The sequence below is a fragment of the Ricinus communis genome, chromosome 9, assembly GCF_019578655.1.
Source record: "Ricinus communis isolate WT05 ecotype wild-type chromosome 9, ASM1957865v1, whole genome shotgun sequence".
Classification (NCBI taxonomy): domain Eukaryota; kingdom Viridiplantae; phylum Streptophyta; class Magnoliopsida; order Malpighiales; family Euphorbiaceae; genus Ricinus; species Ricinus communis.
Window position 1 is genome coordinate 24,282,477 of NC_063264.1, and position 26,002 is coordinate 24,308,478.

Sequence of the window (26,002 nt, forward strand, 5' to 3'; positions counted from 1 at the left end):
CTAGAACTTTCCCATTACTAAGTTTCACACTCCCTATGTAAGTTCTGTCCAACTTGGTAAAGAGATTCAAGTCGTTTGCCATATGACTAGTGCAACCGCTGTCTACGTACTAGGTTTGTCTTGAAGCTATTCCATTTCTTGTCACCATGAATAGATGATCTTCGGTTGGCTTTTGCTCTTTGGTGTAGTTGGCTTCTTGAGTTGGTGGTTGTTGCTCTTGCTAGTGTTTCTCCTTTTGACAATCCACCTCCATATGTCCTCATTTTTTGCAAAATCTGCACTGAATTTTTCCTTTATGCCAACAATCCTTCTCCAAATGATTTGTTTTCTTGCATGTTCCACATGGCGGAAATGTGCCTCTTGGTGCAGCAGATGCCTTGCCTTTATTTCTTTTATCAACTTTGATTTGGCCACCATGAGTTTGTTGATTGCTGTTATGTCTTGCTTGGAAGGCTTCCTCCATCATAGCTCCATTTCTCATAAATGATCTAGCTTCCTGAGCTTGAAGTTTACTAACAAGATTTGAAATAGTCAGCCTTGTGAGGTTGCATGATTCCTCTATTGCGGCTATTTTGGCTTCAAACTTCTCAGGTAAGCTTATCAACATTTTTTCTACTACCTTGTAGTCTTGGATATCCTCTTCGTAGAGTCTCATCTGATTGATAAGCCCTAGCACTTTGGTGGAGTATTCCTTAACCGTTTCGTTGTCTTTCATCTTTAATAATTCAAACTCTCTTTTAAGAGTTAAAATTCTGACTATCTTGTCTCTTGCATCACCTTCGTATTGCTTCTCAAGTTCATCCCAAATGTCTTTTGCAGCTTCCAGTTGCATTATCTTGGTGAAAACACAATCTGGTAAGGCTGAATAAATGGTGGTCACAGCCTTGTGTCTCTTCATCCTTTCTTCTTCATGGTACTTTATCTGAGCTATAGTTGGATCAGCTCTTAATGGTGGGACTAGTGAATTGTGCTCAACTATTTCCCAAAGACCTAATGACTTCAGGTAAGCCTTCATTTTTACTACCCAGAGTTGATAGTTTTCACCTGTGAGTGTTGGAACAGCAGGTGTATTTGAATTGCCAAAGGCCATTTGTGCTTTCAAGGAGGTTCACTCTTTAAGTGTTTAGGTGTTAACTCTCAGGTGTTTAAGCTCACACAAACTAACTCTTGTTTTGCACACAAATTCATAACCCTTAAGAATGAAATACTCTGATACCAATGTTAAATATTGAATAAAAGATGAAGACATATGTTCATTGTTGAAATTGTGAAGCTTGAATACAAGAAATATAACAACTTCTTTCAGAAAATAAAGCTACCGCAACTGGAAATTAGAACTCAACAAACAAAAACAACTAATTGCATTTGACTAGGTGCCACTTATTCACATGTGCTAAAAACTAGCTAACAAACTCGGACTCATTCTTCAAATAACTATAGCTGTGATCTTATCAGCTCTGTTCAGGAAAGGCTCAAATTCTTACAATTAAAAAATTTGGCTTGTAATATGATTAAATGTCTAATTAATTAAAAAGACATAAATAAACTAATACCACAAATTTAAATTCATTACAAGATACATAAATTATTATACTCTAAAATAATTCTTTTATTACATCCCAACTTCTCATTTTATATTAAATACTACTAATAATCTTATTATTATATTTTTATTTCAATTATTATATTTTAGTATATTTTATAGTTCTTTTCACATAAATTTATTTTTTAATAATATGCTAGTATGAAAATATTATATATTAAAATTAAAATAATTTTAATCAACATAATTAAAAATAAAAATAGAGAAAAGTAATTTTATATTTCTAAGAATATAACTGATTTTATTTTTATCATTTTTGTCCTTTCTCAATTTAATTCCAAATATCACCATTATAGTTTAAATTTATAAAATGACTTGTAGATTCATATATTATAAATTATAAATTCATCATATATACATCTGAGGTTTATAGATTGTAGTTTGGATACTCATAAATTAAATAAAAACATAGTCATATGTTAAGATAGATTCATCAATAAAAACTAATGAATACATAGTTTGATTTCAATGAACTTGACACTAATAAAATATAAATATACACTTTATAGGTAATCAACCTAAAAACTATGTTTAATAAATATGATACTAATAATAGATGAATATACACTTTATAAGTAATGAACCTAAAATTTATGTTTAATAAACCTGAAGTTTATCTTTAATGAACCTGAACTTATAACAGATGAATATACACTTTATAAGTAATGAACCTAAAGTTTATATTTAACGAACCCGACACTTATAATATATGAATATACACTTTATAAGTAATAAACCTAAAAATTATGTTTAATAAATCTAACACAAATAATAGATAAATATACACTTTATAAGTAATGGATCTAAAGTTTACGTTTAATGAACCTGAACTAATAACAGATGAATATAAACTTTATAATTAATGAATCTAAAATTTATGTTTAATGAACCTGACACAAATAATAAATGAATATACACTTTATAAGTAATGAATATGATACCCATGTAAAATATAAATTAATACAAGTTAAATAATAATAGGTTCATATCAACAAACCATAAGTTCATTAAATATACATTTGAGATTCTTATAATATAATACATTCATAACTTGAAAAGTGAAAAGGACAATTATTAAAAAGTTGATATATACGCATTTTTTTTATTTTTTAATATTGTATTTATAACAAATAATAAAAAATTAAAATTTATTAACTATTATTAAAAAATTTAGTTTTTTAAGTAATAATATAATTAATATTTAATGTAAAATAAAGTCAATTTCAAAATTTAATGCTTAATAAAATTATTAATTTGCCAAATATCAAATATAAAATTATATTATAAAATTTATAATTAAGTAGCTTGGGACATGACTATTTTATTGTTCATAAAATCATATAAAATTAAAAAAAATAAAAGAATTAATACAATTATTGAAAATGTGTATTATCGTATTGAAAATGCTTGGAATCACTTTTAATTATTGATAACATTAAAGGAAATTCATTTTAGCAAGATGCAGACACAAGCACATAAGTATCAAAATTCAAATAAGCACATTTGAATTAATTTAAAAAGATTTTCAAGTTTTAAGCAAGCAAACATTAAAAAAATGAATAAAGTAGGAGAGAATAAAAAGATAATAAAGAAAGAAACACAAAAGATTTATCGTGATTCAGCAATCATGCCTAACCGAGTCATTAAAGATAGACTCTGAGCTTCTCTCCATATTAACTCTATTAACTATATTAACGCACTAGACTTAAGCCTTTATAGTATTTTATATAGGAAATTTTACCACTTACTTAATTTCTTAAAATAATTACAAGAATATTTCCTTTTTTATTTTTATTCTTAAAATTACTCATTATTGTTGTCAAAAGTACTCATTCTTTACTATTTTCATCTTTTATATTAGATGTTCGGTCCAAAGTCAACATCAAGTGCTATTGTGACCTACCAATGATTTGAAAAATTCATTTTCAGCGTCGAATAAGCATAAAATCAAATAAAATGCAACAATATTTCATAAAAAATCAAAATGTATCCAACATATACCTTTTCATATGAAAACACAATACCTATGAAAAAACCAAATCTAGGTATGGTTGCAAATAAAATCCCGTAAATAGATTTATGTTTTTGGGTATTTTGTTGTTAGCAATATTTGAGGGTATTTTTGTATTATTTTATATTTCTATGACATTTATGAAAAAAATCCTATTTTATAATCCTATTATTTTACAAGTAGTAATTCCTCTCTCTTACTATAAGCTTTTTATAAGGTGCTTGCAACCCAGCATCCGATTGAAAACTTTTACATCTAACACCTATATAGAACAATTTTGCTCTAAAATTAGAACACTTGACGAAGATATTATTTTAATTTTTAATACATATTGGTATCTCATGTAGTAAAGCTGACTCTTCTTTATGTCATTATACTAATGCTAATATATGTGGATGAGATTGTGCTCATAGGAAACAATAAAGGTTACATTCACATTCTCATACGGAGACCTCGGCATAGAGGTGCAACACTTCTCTGGAGGCATTACCATTTCACAAAGAAAGTATACCAGAGATCTTCTTGAACGAGCAAAAATACTTGGCAGCTCTTATATCAATAAACTAATGGCTTTCAAATCTCCACCAAGTCCACAAGAAATGAGTCCAATTGAAGCAAAAGAATTTTGAAGTTTGGTAGATACACTTTAATACTTAACCTACACTAATCCTAACATCATTCAAGCTGTCAACAAAGTATGCCAAGGACTCCAAAATTTAATTGAAGGGAACCTGAAAGTAAACGCATTCTTTACTACCTCAAAGGAACGATGGACTATGGAATCAAGTGCCTAGCTCAAAGTTCCTTCGAGTCGTATGGATTTTGCAATGTGGATTGGGCAGGATGCCCAGATACTACAAGGAGCACCATTGATTATTGCATCTACTCGGTTGCTAATTGGTTTCTTGGTCTTAGTAGAAACAACCCACAATCCCTTGGTCAAGCTCTAAAGTTGCATACATGTTAATGGCCACTACCACAACCGAGTTAGTTTGGAAACATTCCTCCTTATTAAAGACATCTGTCTAAAACTCTATGACACCCCACAACTATTTTATGGCAACAAAAGTGCTCCCTACATTACCATATAAACCATGTCTTCCATGCTCGTAAAGAACATATAAAGATCGACTATAATTACTCCGAGAGCATATAGATGAGACGATAAAGGTCTTTTCTAGCTTAATTAAAATTTTAAATTCGAATTTTAAGTATGCAGCTATATTAAAACTCTTGAGAGATTATTTTACCATCTGTAATAGTCTTGCTCGACACACTCTAGATTAAAATTAGATATGTAAATTTTATTTGATCAAGAAAAGGGTTGCCATTGGTGCTTTAACCACTCATTACATTTCCTGTTCTCATAAGATTGTGGATACATTAATAAAGCGTTTACCAAAGTTGCCATTTTTTAACTTTCGACCCAAGCTTGGAGTCCACTATTTCAACTTGAAAAAGGATGAAATGGAACATAATCAAGTTGAGGACAGAGGACCTGTAGAGTTCAGGTGTGATCATACCTTAAGAGAGTTCTGTGGTGCAGATTTACAAAGTTTGGGCGGAGGACCTGCGAAGTTAAGGCGTGGGCACGCATTAACAGCACAGATCTTAGCTTGGAACGCAAGTCGTAACTTGAAAGGTGCTCATATCTCTATACTTTTTTGATAGAATGTGTGATTGGTATTATTATTAATGAAGACAAACATGTTACTGTGATTGAGCAAGTTACCCAAGCCTTTAGGCTTACCCAATTACACCCAGAAAAGACTAATCTGTAGCTCAATCACAGGAAACAAACCAAGGACCCAAGATAAAATAAATCCAGCCTTATAAAGCAGGTAGAATGTCCGAAAGGTGCTACAGGGAATTACACAGAATCAAAAACTGAAGCTCAGTTGCTACTGATAGAATATTGCAGCGCCTTTAGATGAGTGAGCTGGCGAGGCAAAATTTTTACTCATATGATTAAAGGATGCCTGAAAGAAAATCACCTCGAATGTCAGAGCAAGCTCAACGCTAGAATTGAGCAACAAAATCAGTTTGACGATTTACATCAGACTTTTCCAGAGCGTCAGCAGATGCATTAGCTTTCTCTGAAAATGTGCGAGATAGAGAAATAAGGGCAAAGCTCAATGAGGGCTTTGATTTTGCAGAGTAGATCCCAGAATATCCATGGACTCTCAAGGAAGTTGCCATTAACCCATCCCACGACATTTCTTGAGTCTGATTCGATGACTAGAGTCCTATTTCGCAAAATTTCGAAAGAGTTAGATAGTTCAAGAGCTTTCAGCACTGCTCGAAGTTCGACCTCGTTAGATTCCATTATTCAAACCGGACGCGCAAATATACCCACAAATTGACCACCAGGATTCCTTAGAATACCACCAATGCCATCTGCTCCTGGCTTGCCGATAGCAGAAGCATCCACATCCAGTTAGGCAATTGTGAGACGGGGGGGCCCATATGCTGGTTGGTCTTGAAGGGTTTTTGTTTTTCCCAGTTCTTGATGCATTCAGAGGATAGGAGGATACGATTTGCAGCAAAGGGGAAGGAAGGATCAAGAGTAGTGATCCAGAAGGTTAGTCTAACTAGGATAAGATCAAAAAGCAGATTACTCAATATCAAGGAGTCTGCTAGAATATCTTTGGAAATTAATACAAACAGATTACTTACTAAAACTAGTCATTAAATCTCTCCTTAAATTTCCAATATATTAGGAGACTAGTTTCACTTGTATCTCTCATACAATTTTCAAGGAATGAAAATTATTTTTGCTCTCTAAAAGTTTTCCATTGTATCCTCAATGAAAAGAACTCCAACGTTATCTTCAATGCACTCATTATGAATTATACCTATTGGAGTACGACTGTGCATCAACCTAAGCATTCTCATTTTAGTAATGCTTAATATGAAAACTTATTATGCATTAATCGCCCAAAAGTCACCATTACATACAGTCACTAGTATAGGAACTCTCGGCTGTTGTGGGGTTCTTTTCACATGGAACTAAGTGATAGGAACTCTCTCGGGTGCATTCGGGTGGATCTATTAGTCTGAGACTTAGCTCCTCAATTCTATATTTTTCTCCATCTTTATTATTAATAAAACTCATTTCATTATAAGAAAAATAGTCACCGTTATACATTATTGGTATTTAGGTTACCTCCAACTTCAAAATACATGGATTATGTTTTTCTGATTATATTTACATTTCATAATGAGCTTGGACGTTATGCAAGTATAAAAGTTTACATCTCATTATCTGTTTTTGCTTTCTTTCCTCTGTAACAGGTAATCTGTTTTATCTCTATTGTTTCTATTGAATTGTTCATCGTTTGCAGGTTTATTTATTCTTGAGGGACAACCCATATTTTTCTAAGTGCTCCATTACTTTATGTCAAATGTCAAGAGACTTTAATACATGAACAATAGAGTGTTCACAATGTAGTCTTGCCATTCTCCTGTTTACTTCTTTTTTGAAAAAAGTGAATTCAATTATTTTGCTAAAGAAAATACTGAAACAAAGCTAAGAATGGTGACATGGACCACCGTCTCAAAGCAAAACTTTTCCCAATGATACATATTCTCCATTATCTTATACATTTTATTTAGGGTTTTCACTGATCTCAAGCTTTTTCCTTGTATATTCTTTTCACCTATCCATGTTCTGGTCCATGGTCGGTTGCATGTTGCACTCTTTGATTGGTTCATGCTTTTGACAACGTACGATTCTCAACCTGGAAAAGTTCCCACCGTCCTTCAATTATCCTTAACAATTGCCACATGCGGGAAACTCTAAACTCCATGTCAAGCTACATAATCTATTTTCTTCTGTTTTTTAATAATTTTTAAAAGCTAGTCAGAATGGCCAGTTGATACTCTCTCCTTTACAGAATTTGAAAAATTTTAAACTTTTCGTTTATTATTTATTATAAGAGAATTATATGTTTAATATCTTAACCGGGAGTTAATTTTATTAATACCTTTTTATAAAAATTAAAATAATTTCAAATTATTTTTCTTTTTTTTTTTTAATTGCAGCGACCGTAATTTCTTTCTTAACTTTTAATAGGCTAATATTCATTAATCATGTGACAATTAAAAATTAAATAAATTTCGAAACGACACACAATACTAATCAATATAATAACATATATAAATTCAGAATTAAGTTAAAAAAAATTAATATTCTTTAGATTGATGTGGTGAGGAGGCATTCATCATATTTTATGAGAATATTCATATTCATTTCTTTCAAACTTTAATCATTAAAGTTCCTGTAGCAAAAAATAGGGTCTGTGTGAATTAGGTCCAAAACTTTTTTATTCTCTCGAACTCCCTATAAAAGACATGTGCCTGCTAAATAACTTTCTTCTCTCAATCAAACCAGTTCATTCTAGAAAATATAACTGTGATACAGTTGCTCTTACATCTACAAATAAACCACCTACCTCAACTCCATAGCCTAGCACTTCTCTTCTTCTTCATCATCTATAACCATGGCTAAGTACTATAACAACTCATACCTAGACTACTTCTCTTATCTCTCTATGCCATTGCACCTATTCCTTTTCATTGTCATACTCATTTTGACACTAAGCTTTTCATGGTATATAAACTATGAGTCTAAATTTGAGGAGTTGATCAACCAGGTGAAATTGTTTTTCATGCTCTCCCCTCTTCTCTTACTACTTCTTGTTCACTGCCTATCAAGTGGGTTTCTTCTTGTACAGTTACCAGAGAGAGATTCACTTCATAGAGCTGGAGGTTCTCCATGGGGAGTTGCTCTTTTGCTTGTGTTTCTTCTGTTCATGATATCTTATCAATCTTCTTTTCATGAACGTTGGTTCCCTCTTGTTAATAGATGATATTGTCAAGATGTAAATGTATTATGTCCCTTCAAAATGGTTCTGAATGATTGGTTTATCCAATATAATATATGATCATGTGGATCAAATTTTCTGTCAATAAACTGGTAATTTCTTGTAATGATACTGTTTGTGTATACATGTGAACGTGCAAAAAGGATCTCCAATCATGTTTATTAATTAAGATGTTTTCTTAATTTTGCTGTAATGATATATCTTAAGAGTTACGACTAATTCCATCTATTTCGCACTGTTGTCACAATTATACTTAGGTCCCTATATCTTTTTCTTCTCTTAACTAGCTTATTTTAATTAATTATATTATATGAGATTTGGTTTGTATGCTATCTTTGTTTTGTTATAATATTTTCTTTCAGGCATATGGAGTGATATAGGAATAAATTCAAGGATCATATGTGAAATTAATTTAAAATGATACAAATAGTAATTAAAGTCTTTCACTTGATTGCCTCAAATTAATAGGGCGGTATTGTATATATCTCGGTACACCAAATCCTTGAATCTCTAGTATATGGACAGTATTAAGTAGTGGTGCAAACAAAGTGAGCTTTTCAATGTTTAAGCTCGGCTCATATAACTAACCGATCTAGATAATTTTTTCTATTTTAGAGTTCGAATTTTGCTCATAATTAATTCGATATACTATATAAATAAACTAAACTCAAACTTGGCTCATATAATTGCTCAGTATTCTATATAAGTAAGTTAAATTCGAACTTGACTTGTATTTAAATTTGAATTCAACCTCAAAATAAAGCCCGTTAAATAAGTTCAAGCTTACTAAATATGTAATTATAAATTTTATAATTTAAAATAAATTATACATAAAATAAAATATGTACTTAAATTCTAAGATCTAAATAATTAGATTAAATTTTTGATATAAAAAATAAATTCAATTTGTGAGCTCATATACGAGCTAGAATTGCGATTTTACTAACGAACTGAGTACTATTAAGCTTGAACTCAGCTCGTTTATTAAACGAACTCAAAAATGCAGTTCGGACTCGACTTATTTATCTTGACGAACAAATTCAAACGAACTTTTATTGAGCCACTTGCAAGCTATTCGAAGTTTGGCTCAGCGTAATACTAAACATGAGGCTGTGGAGAAGTTATAGGAATGAAAAGTTGTCACTTCATTAGTTTTGTATAGGTATATTTACGAGAAAATAGAAATTAGCACGAGCAAGTTGTTTAAAACTATAGAATAGACGGTTTAATTCAAAAATATTGTGAGCTTGACTCATATAAACATCTTTACTCAAATTCCCATAAAGAATAGCATTTGAAATATCCAATCCCCTTATTGCCTAACCAATCTTTTTAGCTGTTGCCTTTACAACAGGATTGGAAATTTCATGAAAAACTCAATCCTTAATTGTTTATTGTAAACTTTGGCAACTTATAAACATGATTTATATGTATGGTGCCATCAGGGATTCTTTTGACTCTCAACACTCATTTCTGGGTGGGATTAGAATTAAGAATTAATTTACTGATTGGCATAAAAGAAAAGGGCCATGAGGAAGAATTTGAATTTGAATTTGAATTTGAAGAGAGACAATTTCCTGTGACGAAAGCCAAATAAGCGGGCATATGTCTTGTAACTTGGACCCAAAAATCTCGATTTGGAGAATTATTGATGTAGCAAAACAATGAATTTTGGCAAATGCTAACTTATATATTTGGATTTTATTCGTAATGTGATTAAATAGATATTAAAACTTATTTTTTATAATATTTAAATATTTTTTAGTATTTAGCTTAATTCAATACTCAATATATACTACTCATAATTATTTAAATATTATAAAAAAAGTTAAGGGTCATTTAGATTAAATTAAAAAATAAAAATATTTAAGAGATTGTAAAATAGAATTTAATTATTTGTTAGGTTAAATTAAAGGTTAGAATAACTAAATTACCAAAGTATAGGTGTTTAAATATATATTCTACTATAAGTTTTCTATCAATCCATTACATTTCAAGAATAATAATCTTCTATTAGCCCAGGATAAGAAAAAGAATAGGTTCTATTAACCCATTAATTCAAAAGAATTCTATATTAGAAAATGAAGATTTAGCCAAAGATCTTTCAAATAGTGAGGGAATATCTCATAAATCACATGCATTCTATAGAAATATTTATCAAAAAAATAAAGAAATATTACGGAGCCATACTTATAGAACAGACTTTACATTTTTAGTGCATAACTTCAGAAATTTTAGAAATTTTGTATTAAAATCTTCTAAATTAACAATATTAAGTATCATATTTTAAAAGTTTGGAGTATTGATCCACATAAACTAAGACCTTTTAAAAACATAAATATATATCTCAAGTATACACTTACCGTGATTAAATAGAAGCATGAAATCAAATATTATGTTGTCAAAATGATAAATATATCTACACTTGTTTTATATAATCAAGAGTTTTTAAAGCAACGCCAAGCTGGATTAAATACTGTTTTCAAACATAGGGATTATCTAATGAGATTTTTTCCCACCTTATGAAAGAAATATTTATAAAACATTCTAATATAAATCGAAATAATATTAAAAAGGAACATATATTATATTCTATGCTTTATTTTCAGATACCATGGGTTGTTTGATAGGCTTATACAGTCTAACTCGAAGATAAAGAGGACTATAATAATTATGATATTCCATATTTAAAAAGAATTATCTCAATAAAATGGTAGTACAAATTTGAGATGTCCAGATTTCATACCAGCATGGATATTTTCACTGTATCATTAAATAATGAGACATCCTTATTAGGACTATCAGCCTCACCATTATCCCTACCAGAACTTATCAATTCCCAATTAATATTAATAAAAATCCAACATCCCAATATATTCAAAAAAGAACTTAACAGTTCTTAATCATGATAATTCAATTAGGAAAAAATCATAAGTGCCATCCTAAGATTTAGCATAGAAAAATAAAAAGATATGTGTGCTAATATATACATGAATAATGAGCAAGCATAGCCTTACTTATTTAGTAAGTACAAATTTATACATAAATTTTTCATAATAAATAAATAAATGAAAAGCAAAAGAAAAAGAAACAGAAAACCAACTCAATGTAAAGACATACGAGAAAAAGTAGTATTCGAAAAAGGTAGAGACATATGAAAGCCTAGGTATTTGAATGACTTGAAAATTGATGGCTTTTGGTAGCCTTTGAGAGAGTAAGAGGTGGCTTTGACACGTTCAAGGATACATTCCATAGTAAATAAGAAAAAGAGAAGGAAAGAAGACACGTCGAATACAATTCAAATGAGAAGGAGATCAAGTACAAAATAAAAGGGGCTTCTCTCGGGATAAAAGGCAAACAAACTTTTATTTAAACATTCTACTATTCTACCTTTCTTTACCTACTTAGAGTAAATTTCAGTATACTCTTAAGCAGTGTGTTTATTTTTTTAAGTTTCAAATAAAGTGTACTAAGTTCTCATAGCTTCTTTGTTTATATCTTGTCTAATTTAACTTTTTAAATTAATCTGATCACTTTTATTTACTTACTCTTAATTTTATGTCTTCTTTTAATTAAGTATTTAAATTTATTATTATGTTGCTTATTATAAATATTTATATTAATATATATTGAATATTGTGATTTGTATTAAATTAGCAGTTAGAATTAATTATAATCCTATGTAAGGATAAAATTTAATTGAATCCTATCGTATTAAATCATCTATACTAAAATCATAAAGATAAATTAAATAATAACCTAAATTATAGCAAACTAAGCTTTAAATTAGATAGTAAGCCTTGAATTAAATAGTATTATATCAAGAAAATTAAAAGAAGAACATTAAAAAATAAAAATAAACCAGCATGAAATTGATAAAATAAATTAACCGGTAATTGGATAATATTAAAAATTTAAAGTTAGGATTAATAAATATATTATTAGGTTAAAATCTTAGGATGAAAATCATTACTAATAAACTCAAAGCCAATCATGTATAATCTGTAATACCCGGAATTTTTATATATTTAATAATGAGTATTTATTTATTTAATTTATTTTATTTTATTTTTATTTGGTTTAATTTGAAATGATTTAATGGAAATTTTAATATTAGTCAATTAAATGAATTATTTTTCTATACCCAATTAGTTGAAATTTTAAGAATTAATTAAGTAAATTATTTAAAGGGTAGAATATATTTTTGGTTATTCTAATTTTTCCCCAATGTATATGTATATGTATATGTATAAGTAAAATTATATATATTGAAAAATTTTAGAAGAAATTGTAAAGGATGTTTTTATAAAAGAATTTTGGGAAAATTGGTATTTTAATTGATTAGTGGTATTAAATTTTAAGTTGAAAATTTATTATTTAAATTAATTTTGTGTTAGAACTAAATTAAAAATTTATTTTGGAATAAGGATTGAAAGTATAATTTTATTTTTATGGGGTTTTAATGGAAATTTGTGAGTTTGGTATTTTCGTAAATAAATATGTCGGTCAGGGGTATTTATGTAATTATGTATTTTCAATAATTCGGATTTGACCCAAATAAATTAGTTAAGGGTTTAATTGAAAGGCTAAAAAAAAGTTTAGTGGTTAAACTGGAATTTTTCTGGATGGAATTGTATATAATTAAGAAAGTTGAGGAACCAAATTGTAATAAGAAAACGTTCGGAGGCCTAATGTCGATATTGAAAGGAATGGGATCGGGGAAGAAAAAGAAAAAGGAAGAGAGATGTCGGGGGGAGAGAGAGGAGTGCGCTGAAGGAAGGAGGCTGGCGTCGGGGCCGTCCGTCCGGGCCGGCAATACGGCAGTGGCACCAGCGAGAGAAGGAAGATGGCCAAAGCTTCCTTGCCGCCGTGCGGGCGCTTCCGACGTCGGTGGTCGCTGATCTTGGTGCCGATCGACTCCTCTCGGCCTTAGCTTGGTTTTGGCGGCGGCGGTGTCGACAATGGTGGCCGGAAACGGAAGATCCGGTGGAGAGAGAAAATGGAGGCAGCCGGCATTTTTGGATTCTTCCGGCGAGCTATGGATGATCAGAGGACATATCCCGACTCTCCTCAGCTCAAGCTTCGCATTGGCACCGGTTTCGTGGCGATAGGACTTCGTTTGCAAATTGACAGCCGAGATCGTCCGTAAATCTCTCCGGATGATCGGGTGTCAGATCAGAAAATCGGAAGCGGGGATCATCATCAGCACGTCGTTTCGAGTCCGATGGTGAGTTCAGATCGTCGATCGAACTCCGGCGGCTGGAGGCGAGTCGACCGAGCGATCAAGTGTCTCGGTAATTTTTTCTCTGGCCCGTAATTTTGGAATTCTTGGTTTAATTGTGTGTCTAATGGTTTATATTGAGTATTTGATGATATTTGTGAGTCAAAAATAATTGTCTGTCAGTTGCCTGCCTCGTGTTTTGTGCTGTGTAGCGGAGTCGGAAAAATAGTAAAGTTTGGGGACTCGACTCCCGTTGTTTAAATTGTTGAATATTTGAAGTGTTTTTCTAGCAGGTCCTGGACCCATTTTTACGGGGGGTAGTGTCCGTGTTGTAGGGGAGGTTCTGCCGGATTTTCGGTAGAATTCTCCCGAGTCGAGATTCTTAGACAGTCAGTCCTAGGAGTCTAGACCTAGGATTAATGATTGATTGTTTCAGCATTTTGATAAATTATTTTCCGTGATTAAATGATCTGTCTGTTCGGCTCGCTCCAACCGAGTTACCGGAGCAGAGCTAGGAGGTCGCCCAATTCTGTGAGTTAAAGTCATTTAATCATTGCACTATTGCTAAGTCTGATTTAATATGCTATTTTAGAATTTATGCTTAATATGATTGTTAGTATCGCAAAATAAATGATTTCACTTGATTATTAATTATTGAAATAATATAAATATTATTATTAGTAACGCTATAATAATACATACGTTATTATTTTTTCCTCACAAATTACACGTTGCTTTGTCCTAAATTCTTAATCTTTATTTTGATAATGTGTTGGATGATTTAATTAGACAATGATATTTATTAAATGTGATGTTTGCGATTTGAAAAATGTGGCCTTGTAGAACATGCTGCCTGATGGGTTACATCAGGACCGCGCCCGCACCGGTAATGATCATGGACGGGTAATAAGATTTTTATGAGTTCGCCCTGGTCGAGCATGGCTCTCTCGGCTGATTTGAGTGAGATGCCGGAGTAAAGGACCCTGGTCGAGCTTCGCTCCCTGGGCGCCAGTCCTATTGGAATGAGATGCCGGAGTAAAGGTCCCTGGTCGAGCTTTGCTCTCTGTGCGCCGGCTTGACTTATTTGGACACTTAAGTGACTAGACTGGAGGTAAGGTCCCTGGTCGAGCATTGCTCTCTGGGCGCCAGTCTTATTGGATTAAGAGAGCTAAAATGGCTACTAGAACTTGGGGATTAGGGTTCTACTGAACCAATCGTCTTGTAAAAGTAATAATATATATATATATTTTTTTTATTTATTTGGTATGATTATAGTAGGATTGGTATTTATATGCATGATTTGATATACTGATTCGAATAATTAATATCTTCTGTGAGGACTGCAATAGTCTCTAGATTATTTGATTTTAGCTCACTCTCGAGACTGACAGTCTCAATTTATTTTTTTTCAGATGCGTGACTGTTAGTCTTCCCGCGAATCTTATTCAATAACCCGACTCCTTCATCATCGGGTGATGTATTTGATTTGGTATGTAAATTGGTAAATCTTAGATTCTCCACAGTAGTAATAGTAGATATATCAGTTGTAAATTTTTCTGAGTTTCGAGTCTCGCCTAATTTTTCTGGCAGACCGAATTAATTGTAAATTTAATGGTTACGAAATTGTGGAATCAATAGTATTAATTGAGATGAGATTTGTTTCAGTGGTGAGTGTCAGGCTTACTACGGGACTCGGTGGCCTTCCGCCTACCCATTCCCTAGTGCCGGTCACGGGCCCACGGATGGGGTCGTGACATAATCACTAAGATTTAATGAACTAATATTTGCGGAAGCGTAACTGAATTTATAGTGATTGATTACTCTTTAGTGTTGTGTGGTTTGTCTTCCATATCAACACATATTTTGCAGAGATTCTCTGTATTTTCTAATTGATGATGGAACATTAATTTTGAAATAAAATCTATGTGTAACTTGGGAAGCATAACCATTATATATATATATATATATATAACAAAGCCCTAATGTTAATTTTTTTGGTATTTCTATCTCGGCCCATCATAAAGATAGAAATTACCTTTAGATCTCTATACATTAAAGGCTCGTAACCTATTAGACATATTAGAGCCAAATTATCCAAACTTTAGTAGATAACTTTTAATTCAACTCATTTTCATATAGCATCCTATAATATATAATTACTGTCATATAAGTCCAATGTTTGATTACGGATCCAACAATCTCTCAATTGCGCTATATTTATAACCTTATAATTATGCATTGTCAAAACAATTGTATGAGCTCAACTTTATTGCCATCTAAAATATATCCATAATCAATTTAGTCCATCAACTATACCAACGTAGGATCAAAGTGGCCTTTATTACATATTTCATAACTCGATCTATCAATGGTCACATATGCTGATACAATTAAATGACATGGATATAATGTGGATGTGTAGCATAAAAATCTCATATAATATGATCTTAACATATCTATTTCCAATTGGTCCATCCTTAAACCTTAGTCAGATCAAACGATGTGCTAAAAATAGAGTGTGAATAAACTAGAACTTTATTTCTATAGAAGACAACCACAAAACACCATAACCAAAATAACTATTTTGAAAATCAACTTAGTCATGGGATTATAAAACTTATACCCCATAGATCTTTCAAAATATCAAATAAAATAGCAACTCACTGTCCTCGAGTCTAGTTTCTTTTCATTAGGCTTATAAGGCCTTGCCTTAACTCGATAATCCTAATTATAAAGGTGCTTTAAATTAGGCTTCTTGCATATCCAAATTCTATAAGAAGTTCGACAGTTGCTTTAGTTGGAACTCTGTTAAGGATATATACTGGAGTTTTAACTACTTCTCCCTAGAGTGTTTCTGGTAAGGTAGAATGATTAATCATGCTCCTCACCATGTCTTTAAGCGTTTTGTTTCATCTTTCAGCTACACCATTCATAGTGGATGAACCCTACAAGGCGTACTGCACGATGATATTACATTCTTCTAGGAATTTAGTAATGGTCCTAGACGTTGTTTACCCAAACCATCATATCTCTCATAGTATTCACCACCACGATCAGATTTGATGCTTTTGATTCTTTTGTTAAGTTGATTCTTAACTTTAGCCTTATATTATAGCCATATCTAGAAAAATCATCTACAACCATTATAAAGTATTATTGGTCATTCCAAGAAACCATAGGGAGTAGTCCACAAATATTTATATGTATAAGTTCTAAGACGTCCAGAATCCTATTAGCTTCAAATCTCCTTTTATTGGTTTGTTTTTCCTTTATACAGTTAACACAGACATTAAAGTTAGTGAATTCTAGGAGATCTAGAATTTTGTTTGACATAAGTCTCTTAATTCTCTATTTAGAAATATGACCTAAACTATTGTGTCATAACACAATTGAATCCTCTTTGGTTAATTGCAAGGATTCATTAAATGAAGCAATTATATCGATTGAATAAAGATTATTGTATTTTGATAAAAAAAATCAAAACCAAACAATTTTGAATCATGAAACAAATTGAATTTTTCATTCCCAAATGAACAACAATACTTTGATTTGTCTAAAGTAGAAATATAAATCAAATTTTGTCTAAAAGACAATACAATAAATGTTTCTTAAGATCTATAAAAAATCCAGTCCTTAACAATAATTTAAAAGTTTCTATGTTTCAACTTGAACCGTCTTGTCGTCATCCATATAGACATATCTTTCACCATCATTTGGCTTTCGGCAATTCAAGCAATCCTGCATAGACACTCTGATGTGAGTTGTTGCACTAAATCCACCATGTGTGTTTAGGAACCATATTTAAACTAATTTAACAACAAACCAAATTAAGAAGTATACATTTCTTAGCATTGCCATGCATGATAATTGGTGCATTAATTATTCTTACGCCCTTTAGCTCCACGAAAGAAACAACTAGTACTTTCACTATCAAAGACCTTGGTTATGCTAAATACTCCTTGGGACTTGAGATTGCTAGGAGTTTAATAAGTTCTTACATTAACCAAAAAAAATTATACTCTAGACATTATTGCTGACACTGGATCAATGGGTGGTAAGCCTACCTTGACTTCATTTCCTAAAGGACATTTCTAACTCATTCTACTTCAATCCTTCCTAAACCTGACAAGTACAGATGTTTAGTTAGAAGGTTGCTATATCTCAATCTTACACAATCTAATATCACTTATGGAGTTCAACAATTAAGTCAATTTGTTAGTACTCCTCACTCTTGTCATTGGGAAGTTGTTTTGCATTTGGTTTGATACCTTAAAGGAACCCCCTTTAAAGGCCATTTCTATCATATATTCATAACTCTTTGAAGTGGGAGGCTTATTGTGATGTTGACTAGACAACATGTCCTGACACCAAACGTTCCCTTACTAGTTATTGTGTGTCTTTAGATCCAACTTTGATTTCCTGGAAGACCAAGAAACAAGCTACTCTTTCAAGGTCTTCAGCAAAAGCAGAATATAGAAGTTTAGCTTCTAAAGTCTGTGAACTTCAGTGGATAACATATGTTTTACAGGATTTCAAGCTTCCCTTGCAGCTTCCCATTCCTCTTTAGTGTGAAAGCAAAGCTGCTCTTTATATTACAGCAAATCTAGTCTTTCATGAGAGGACCAAACACTCGACATCGATTTTCATCTTGTACCTTTCATAAGTTGGGTTTTGTTTCTCCACAGCGCATTTCCACCAAAATCTAGCTTGCAAACCTCACCAAACCCTTTTCTACACCTCAATTCAGTTTTCTTTTTTCCAAGTTGGGCTTGATTGATTTTCATCAATCTCAAGCTCTAATTTGAGGGGGGAATATGTACATATTTCTATTCCTAGTTAGTTGTAATTGTTTCCACGTGCAGTTAACCCATTGGTTCTGATGAGCAATTGTTACAAACGTTAAATTAGTTAGAGATGCTTACATGTGTAGCTTTACTATTTGTTGAATTGGTTAGATTAGTTATTATCTCAATTTTTATATAACAGCTTTCTTCTCTTTTTTTGCTTCTACAACATCGAGTAATAGAAAGTATTTTTTATATTTTAGTATAAATTTTTATTCAAATTAGAAACAAGTTCCACTATGTGAATGAATTCAAATAATTAACGTCACAAATATTAATTTATAAAATTTATTTACAATAATTATATTTAAAATATAAAATAAATATTATTAAAAATAAAAATAGAAACTAAACTAATAAAATAATTTATAATAAATGGATAGTTAGTACTCACGAACGTTAAAGTTGAACCCTATTAATATATCACAAATACTAAAAATTAAAAAGAAAAGTATAGAAAAGTATTTTTTTTTTCTTCTTAAGGTCTGGACCCTGCCACTAATTATCATTAACTTCTTTTGTTAGGACATTAATTAGATTGATTTTTAATAAATAAATAAACAGAGTTAGTTGCTGAGTATCAGACTAATTAATAGGATGGTTCTAAAATATTATCAATTTATTCCAAAATTTATTTCATCTTAATTTTTATGAAATTAAAAAATATATATTAATTTTTATTAATTGTGAGTTCATTGTAATTAATTATAAGATTAATTGTTCCATAACTGATTATCTTATTAAAATTTCATATTACATTATTATTAAATTATAAAAAGAAATCATATCGATCCTAAAATGATTAAAAGATATAGACCTTTAAACTGAAAAAGCTTGTAACAATAAAACATCTTTTTGTACATTTCTCAATTAAATTTGAAGCTGTCCAAATTTGATTCCAAATTCTTCAAATCCATCACATTACAATTGCATACTTAAGAATGATGGTTTTAAAAATTCAGCCGAAATCGGTCGATTTTAGAAATAATAATATAACTGGTCACTAAATTTTACATTTAGTTTTATTTTAATCATAAACTTTAATTTGTTTAATTTCAATCATTTAACTTTAATTTTGGTTGCAATATAGTCACCTTGATAATAAAAAATTGACATGTCATATTTTTCTTACTTAATTATATTTATTTTAATAGTTGTTTTTGCCACGTGTCAATTTTTCATTTGTGAAGTGACTAATTTAAAATAAAATTAAAATTGGATGACTGAAACAAAATAAACTAAAGTTTTTATAACTAAAATAAAATTAAATATTAAATTTAGTGACCATTTATGTCATTTTCCAGATTTTAACTTGTTGAATTAGAAATCGATGATAAATTCAGTCCAGCTAAACTTTGAAAATTGAAAATTCTATCAAATTAGAATTTAATCAAGTTTGACCATATTTATGAATTTAATAGGTTAGTTTTATTATAAATATTCAAATTATTTTAAATAAAATTTTAAATTTTTTAATATACTCATCAAATTAACAATCAAATCGATCTAACCGGTGACTAAACATTTTTCGTGGTTTAATTTTTAATAATATAGTTATTAACAAATTACTCCATCGATTGTATTTCTACATAGTCTTTTTTTTGTCTCACCTATTGCCCCTCTGATGTGGCATTTACTTTTTATAAAATTGTCCTTTAGTATTTTAAAATCAAGGGATAATTATATAAAAGTGCTGGATGCCACATCAGATGGGCAAAAGCTGGGATAAAAAATGATGGGATGTTTAGCATTTTCCTTTTATGTATGAGTATGCTTCAACTGATCCAAATTTTTTTAGTTTAGTTTGATTATCTATAAAATGTTTAGTCAGTTTAATTAATAAAATTAAAAATTTAATTATTTAACTTTTATCAAAATTAAACGAAACTAATTGTTGATCGAAATTTTTTTGCTTAGACTTGGTGTATGTCTCCACCTATACATCGAATTGATAGATGATTAACAGATATTCATTAATTTTAAATAATGGTATATATATCAATCATCCAATACTAAATTGAAAAATATTCATATATGTGTCACTCTTCTATTAGTTATGGTGTATACACCAAGTCTAGATAAGAATCTCTCTATTCCTTATCCGAATATTAATAATTTATGAGGATAAGTATTATTTTTTTAAAAATTATCATCTAGTTTTATTATTTGACTATTTTCTGTATGTGATTTTTTCAGAAAAAGAACAAAGATATAGGTTAAGAATCGGGATAAAAAAATTATTTCACCATTAAAAAATATCGATTATTAAGGATTTAGCGATCTTCACTTTGACTAGCCATTATTATCATATTCTGTGTGTTTGATAATATGGTTTAGAGTTTAACAACTCAAAAATTTATTTTTGATCGTTAAATCAATCTCATCGGATCAATGACTTCTTAAACATCAATTTAACGGTTAAATAATAAAGTTATAAGTTGTTAAATTTCAAATTTATGTTATTAAAGACGAGTAACATGATAATAATGACTGATCGAAATATAAAAGTGACTCAATTTTTATAAATTAAAAGTTTTTAACGGTAAAATATTTTTTTAGGATAATTTATAACTAATGTGTGAAATAAGACTCACATATTTTTATATAAAGCTCAAAAAATTATCCTATAGTTTGGCACTTTTTCACTCAAGGGATGAAAATATTTTTCGTAAAAAAATGAATACTGCGTGTTTTATTACAATATATTTTTCTTACTTTTTATATAATTTTACGTGTATTTAACATGAACCATTACTAAATTATAATTTTATAAACAATGTAATTTCTCACAATATATCATATAATTTATAAATATATTAAAATTTTATTTAAAAAATTATTTTTTAGATCTAACTAAAATTAAAAAATTATATATTTTAATAATTATTATAACTATAAAAATCTAATCATATGTTAAATTATTTAAATATATTTATATATTATTAAATCTTTTATATTTCTATTAATATTTATAATTTAAAAAATAAAAAAAATTTAAATATTTTAAAAATTATTTAACAATGAACTACATATTATTTATTTGATAAAAAAATATAGTTATTTTTCAAATACAAAATCGTCCTGTTAGTTGTTTTTGTTAGTTTTTTTTTTTTTTTTTTTTTTGAACTTTGTCTTCTATTTTTGTTAGGTTTCCAAGCGAAAAGGTCAAATCAGAAATTCCTCTTTCATTATAATGCTATCTCTGTCAGATGTCACGTGAAGCTCTTTTATTATTGTTTTGGCCCCTTACCCACTTACATGTCAACCACTTGCCCCATTACATAAGACAACAAAACCAACACTGAGTCAGCTTTGCCATGGCTCGTCTCTGTCACATGTGTGGACTCATTAGGGTTTTAGTTCAAGAACAACCCCAAATAAAAAACAAACAAACAAACAAATTCTTCAGAACACTCTGATCAAAATTTTGAAATCAAAAATCACTTTGTTCAGTTTGAAAGAAATTTGAGGGAGGAAATAGACAGAAGCATATATGCTTGGTTTTTAAGCAAAGAGGGCATTTTGAAAAGAACAACAGAGGAAGAAGGTGAGGAAATCAATGAACATGATTTGTGCTTTTCCATTCTAATTTTTTTTTTATTTTTAATTCATTAAAAATATTTTTATGAATGTATTTTCAACTTATTTTTTTCAATAAATATGATATTCTCTTGATAATGATAAATGGGTTTTAATAGGACTCATTCTCAAAAGCTAGTTCATAGAAAGAGAGTGCATAATCCACACATATACACTATAATAGCCCAATAATTTATTAATGTGGGACAAATACAACTTCTAACATACTCTCTCACGCTTATCGTGTCATATAAGAAGTCTAAACCCATTATTGCATATGAAAGGCTGGCTCTAATACCATGATAAATGAGTTTGGATAGAACTCATTATCAAAAGCTAGCTCATAGGAAGAGGGTATCTAATCCACACATATACACTATAACAGCCCAGTAACTTATCGATGTGGGACAAATATAACTTCTAACAGTTGGTAAATGTAATTTTTATGTCTTATGAGAGAATGAGAAAAATTAATATATTTCTTTTTATAAGTAAATATTTTAGCAATTTATGAAAAAAAAATAAACTATCATATTAAATAATTTATATTTAATCTCTTAACTTTATAGTAATTTTAATTATTTTTTTTTAATTTATAAAAGAATTAATGTTGTGGACTATGTAATCTGATAGTCATTTCTTTACATTTGCAGCGATGAGAATTTAAATTTACCAATGTCAAGAGTAAATAATTTTACTATTTAAGTTAAATATAAATCTAATTTCAAATATTCTTTTAAAAGATTTATTATTATTTGAATTAAATATGATAGTAATGCTCATAAAGAAGTGATGATAGCAGGAGGTAATCACAAGAAATATATGGAGTTGGATTAGTTAGGGAAAAGATGGTGGATGGCAGCAGCAATATCAGTTTTGAGATCATATTCTTGAAAAATTATAAATGAGTGATTCTGATTGTTTGTATTTTAATTATTAAAAAAATAATTTAAAATCAAAATGGCATTTCCCAGACAATAGGATCCTTTGTTTTTCTTTATATTAGAAAATCGGCTTTTCATTTAATCAAGTCAAATGAATTATAATTTCAGTAATAAATGAAAAAAAAATGATGTTATTTAAATTTATAAGTAAGATAATCTATAATTATAAAAATTGATTTATTATTAATATTTATAAATAATTAAAATTATAAGATATATAAATAATTAAATCATTTTACAATATTAGATACTAGCCAAAGTTAAATAATGTATTAAAAAGAATAAGTCCTTTTATGATTTGTATATTTAAAATAATGTAAATTTGCTAACTGGCAATTAAATTTAAATAAAATATATAAACATATAAAATAAATAAAATAACATAACTTTTTTTACCATTATAATTTTTATTTTTTCATTTAATTTAAATATTTTGACTAATTATTAAAGCTTGTCTTGTGAAATAATTAAAGTTTAATTATATATTAGAAATAAGTTAATGATTATGAATTTTAAATAACTAGTATATAAGTAAAGTGAAATGCTTTATCAAATTATTCAATTATCATTAGCTATTTGTCTTTTAATAATATTAAAATTGTTTATTGATTTCAATTCCAATATTAATAATAACCAAAGAACAATTAAGGAATCGATTCTATTTTCTTATTCTCCTAAACAATTTAATTAGTATGATAATGTAGGTAATGGTGATATAAGTGATAATTAATGATAGATTTACAGGAGGATAAAGTTTTTTTTTTAAATTATTTTATTTTTTGACACTTTTTAACTCGAGGGAATGACGAAGACATCTTTTGTATGAAAAAAAGTACCATGTATTTTTTATATTCTTAATTTTTTATGTATATATTTATATTTTTATTAATATTTGTATAATTTTGTATGTGTTTAACTTGAACCATCATTAAATTATAATTTTATAGACAATATGAAATCCAATAATGCATCATAAAAAATTTATAAATATATTAAAATATTATTTAAAAATTTATTTTAAATTTGATTAAAATTTCAAATGAAAACAAGGAATTTTTACTTTATTTATTTTAAATTTATTTTTTATATTTAAAATATTATTTAAATAGAAAATAAAGAGCTCCTTACAGAGTAAATGTGTTTTACAGATTTTATAAATTTCTTTATAAAATATATTTTTTTAAATTGGAAAATAAAAATTAAAAAAATTATATCCCGTAATAGGTGATAATTAAGTGGCTGAACTAGATTTAAGGACCCCGGTCGAGCTTCGCTCTCTAGGCGCCAGTTCTGTTAGAATGAGAGAGAGTCGAGATATTTAGTGTTGGGATTGGAGTTCTGCTGAGGTACTCCATCCCGTAGTAGTGAAAGTTAGTTTTATTTAAGCATGGCATGACACATTTATTTTTGCATGACTTAATATTTATTTCAAATTAAATAAATGTGTTATTGAAGTATTTGTAACTGTTTTTGGATATATGATTTTAACTCACTCTCGAGACTGAGAGTCTCAATTTTACTGTTTTTCATATCTATGATTGTTAGTCTTCCCGCGGCTCTTATCTAGCAACCCGACTCCTTCATCATCGGGTGATGTAATTGATTTGGTATGTTGTCTTGTAAAATCTTAGATTCTCCGTAGTAGAAATAATAGACTTATCAGTTATAAATTATTGTAGTTTCGGGTCTTGCATAATGCTTCTAGCAGACCGAATTAAATATGTAGAATGTAATAATTAAGATAAATTGTGACATCAGTATATCAGATGAGATTTAATTAAGTTAGTGAGTGTCAGGCTTACTACGGGATTCAGTGGCTTTATACCTAGCCATTTCCTAGTGCCCATCATGGGCCCATAGATCGGGTCATGACAAAGTTGGTATCAAAGCTTAGGTTTAGATTTCCTTCGAACTAGGTTAAGATTCTTGGTACTGCGGAGCTAGGATCAAGTATGTCTTATTTGTTTCCATTGACTCAAGTATCTCAGCTTTCACTGTTAGAGAGTCTATCATTCTTTTCTCGTGAGTTTGTCTTTGATACTGTGTTGAGGATGGGTGTTGTAGCATTAGCAAAAATCAGAAGCACGGTAGACTCGTGCCGTTTTCTTCAAGTGACTAGTGCAGACCGGCCTTGGATGCTTTGATTGTTAGTTTGATGGTGGGCACCACCAGTCAGAATTAGTGCAGAGCATAGTTGCAATTGTGTCATGAACTGCCTCGTCATTGCATCAGACATCGCTTTATTTAGCAGCATCGAAGTTAGTGCATGGAAAGTCGAGCAGAGGTCAGAGCTTATATGGTCGAGTTTGTGGTTGTAAGAAGCTTAAGAAAGGTGGTAGGAGTATTTTCGGATGCTCGAAATCCAGACAAGCTTAAGCGAACACTATTTATTTTTCTAAGTAAAACAAAGTATTTTAAAATACAATATTGCGCCCAATCCCAAAAGAATTCATTATGGCATTTCACTGTTAAGCATGCACAATTCCATAACTCATTTTTAGGGCATGCATCATACATCGTGCATTGCAACCCTTGGTGATAGAGGGCATCATCACCCCGGTGTACGATATTGTAGAATTTTATATAAAGAAATTGGCTAGAGATTTTACGATTTTATAAGAGTATTTTTCAAGATAATAATTTCTATCAGTGTTGATTCTAAAGTAAGTAGATAAATAAATTTTTTAAAATTAAATGGTGTTAGCTTAGGATTCTCTGGATGACAAGCTGAGTTGTTGTGAGAGTGAATCTGTGGCGCAGTAGGCCCCATGTTGGATTATAGAGGAGACTTCTGGATTTCAGTCGAAGAGGAATTTTATATCAGAATGGCATGGTTTTGTATCGATTATGGCAACCAGATGGATGATGTGATGTGGATATTAAGAATATTCTGTACGTGCAAGGGACACGTTGT

General features: G+C 29.8%; 1 protein-coding gene across 1 annotated transcript; it reads right to left on the bottom strand.

The window, feature by feature from the left end:
* Positions 1-259: 259 nt before the first annotated feature.
* LOC125371225 lies at positions 260-1,090 on the bottom strand. The gene has a single exon (XM_048379763.1). It carries the CDS (start codon positions 1,088-1,090, stop codon positions 260-262), a length of 831 nt encoding a protein of 276 aa, XP_048235720.1.
* Between the last annotated feature and the right edge of the window lie 24,912 nt (positions 1,091-26,002).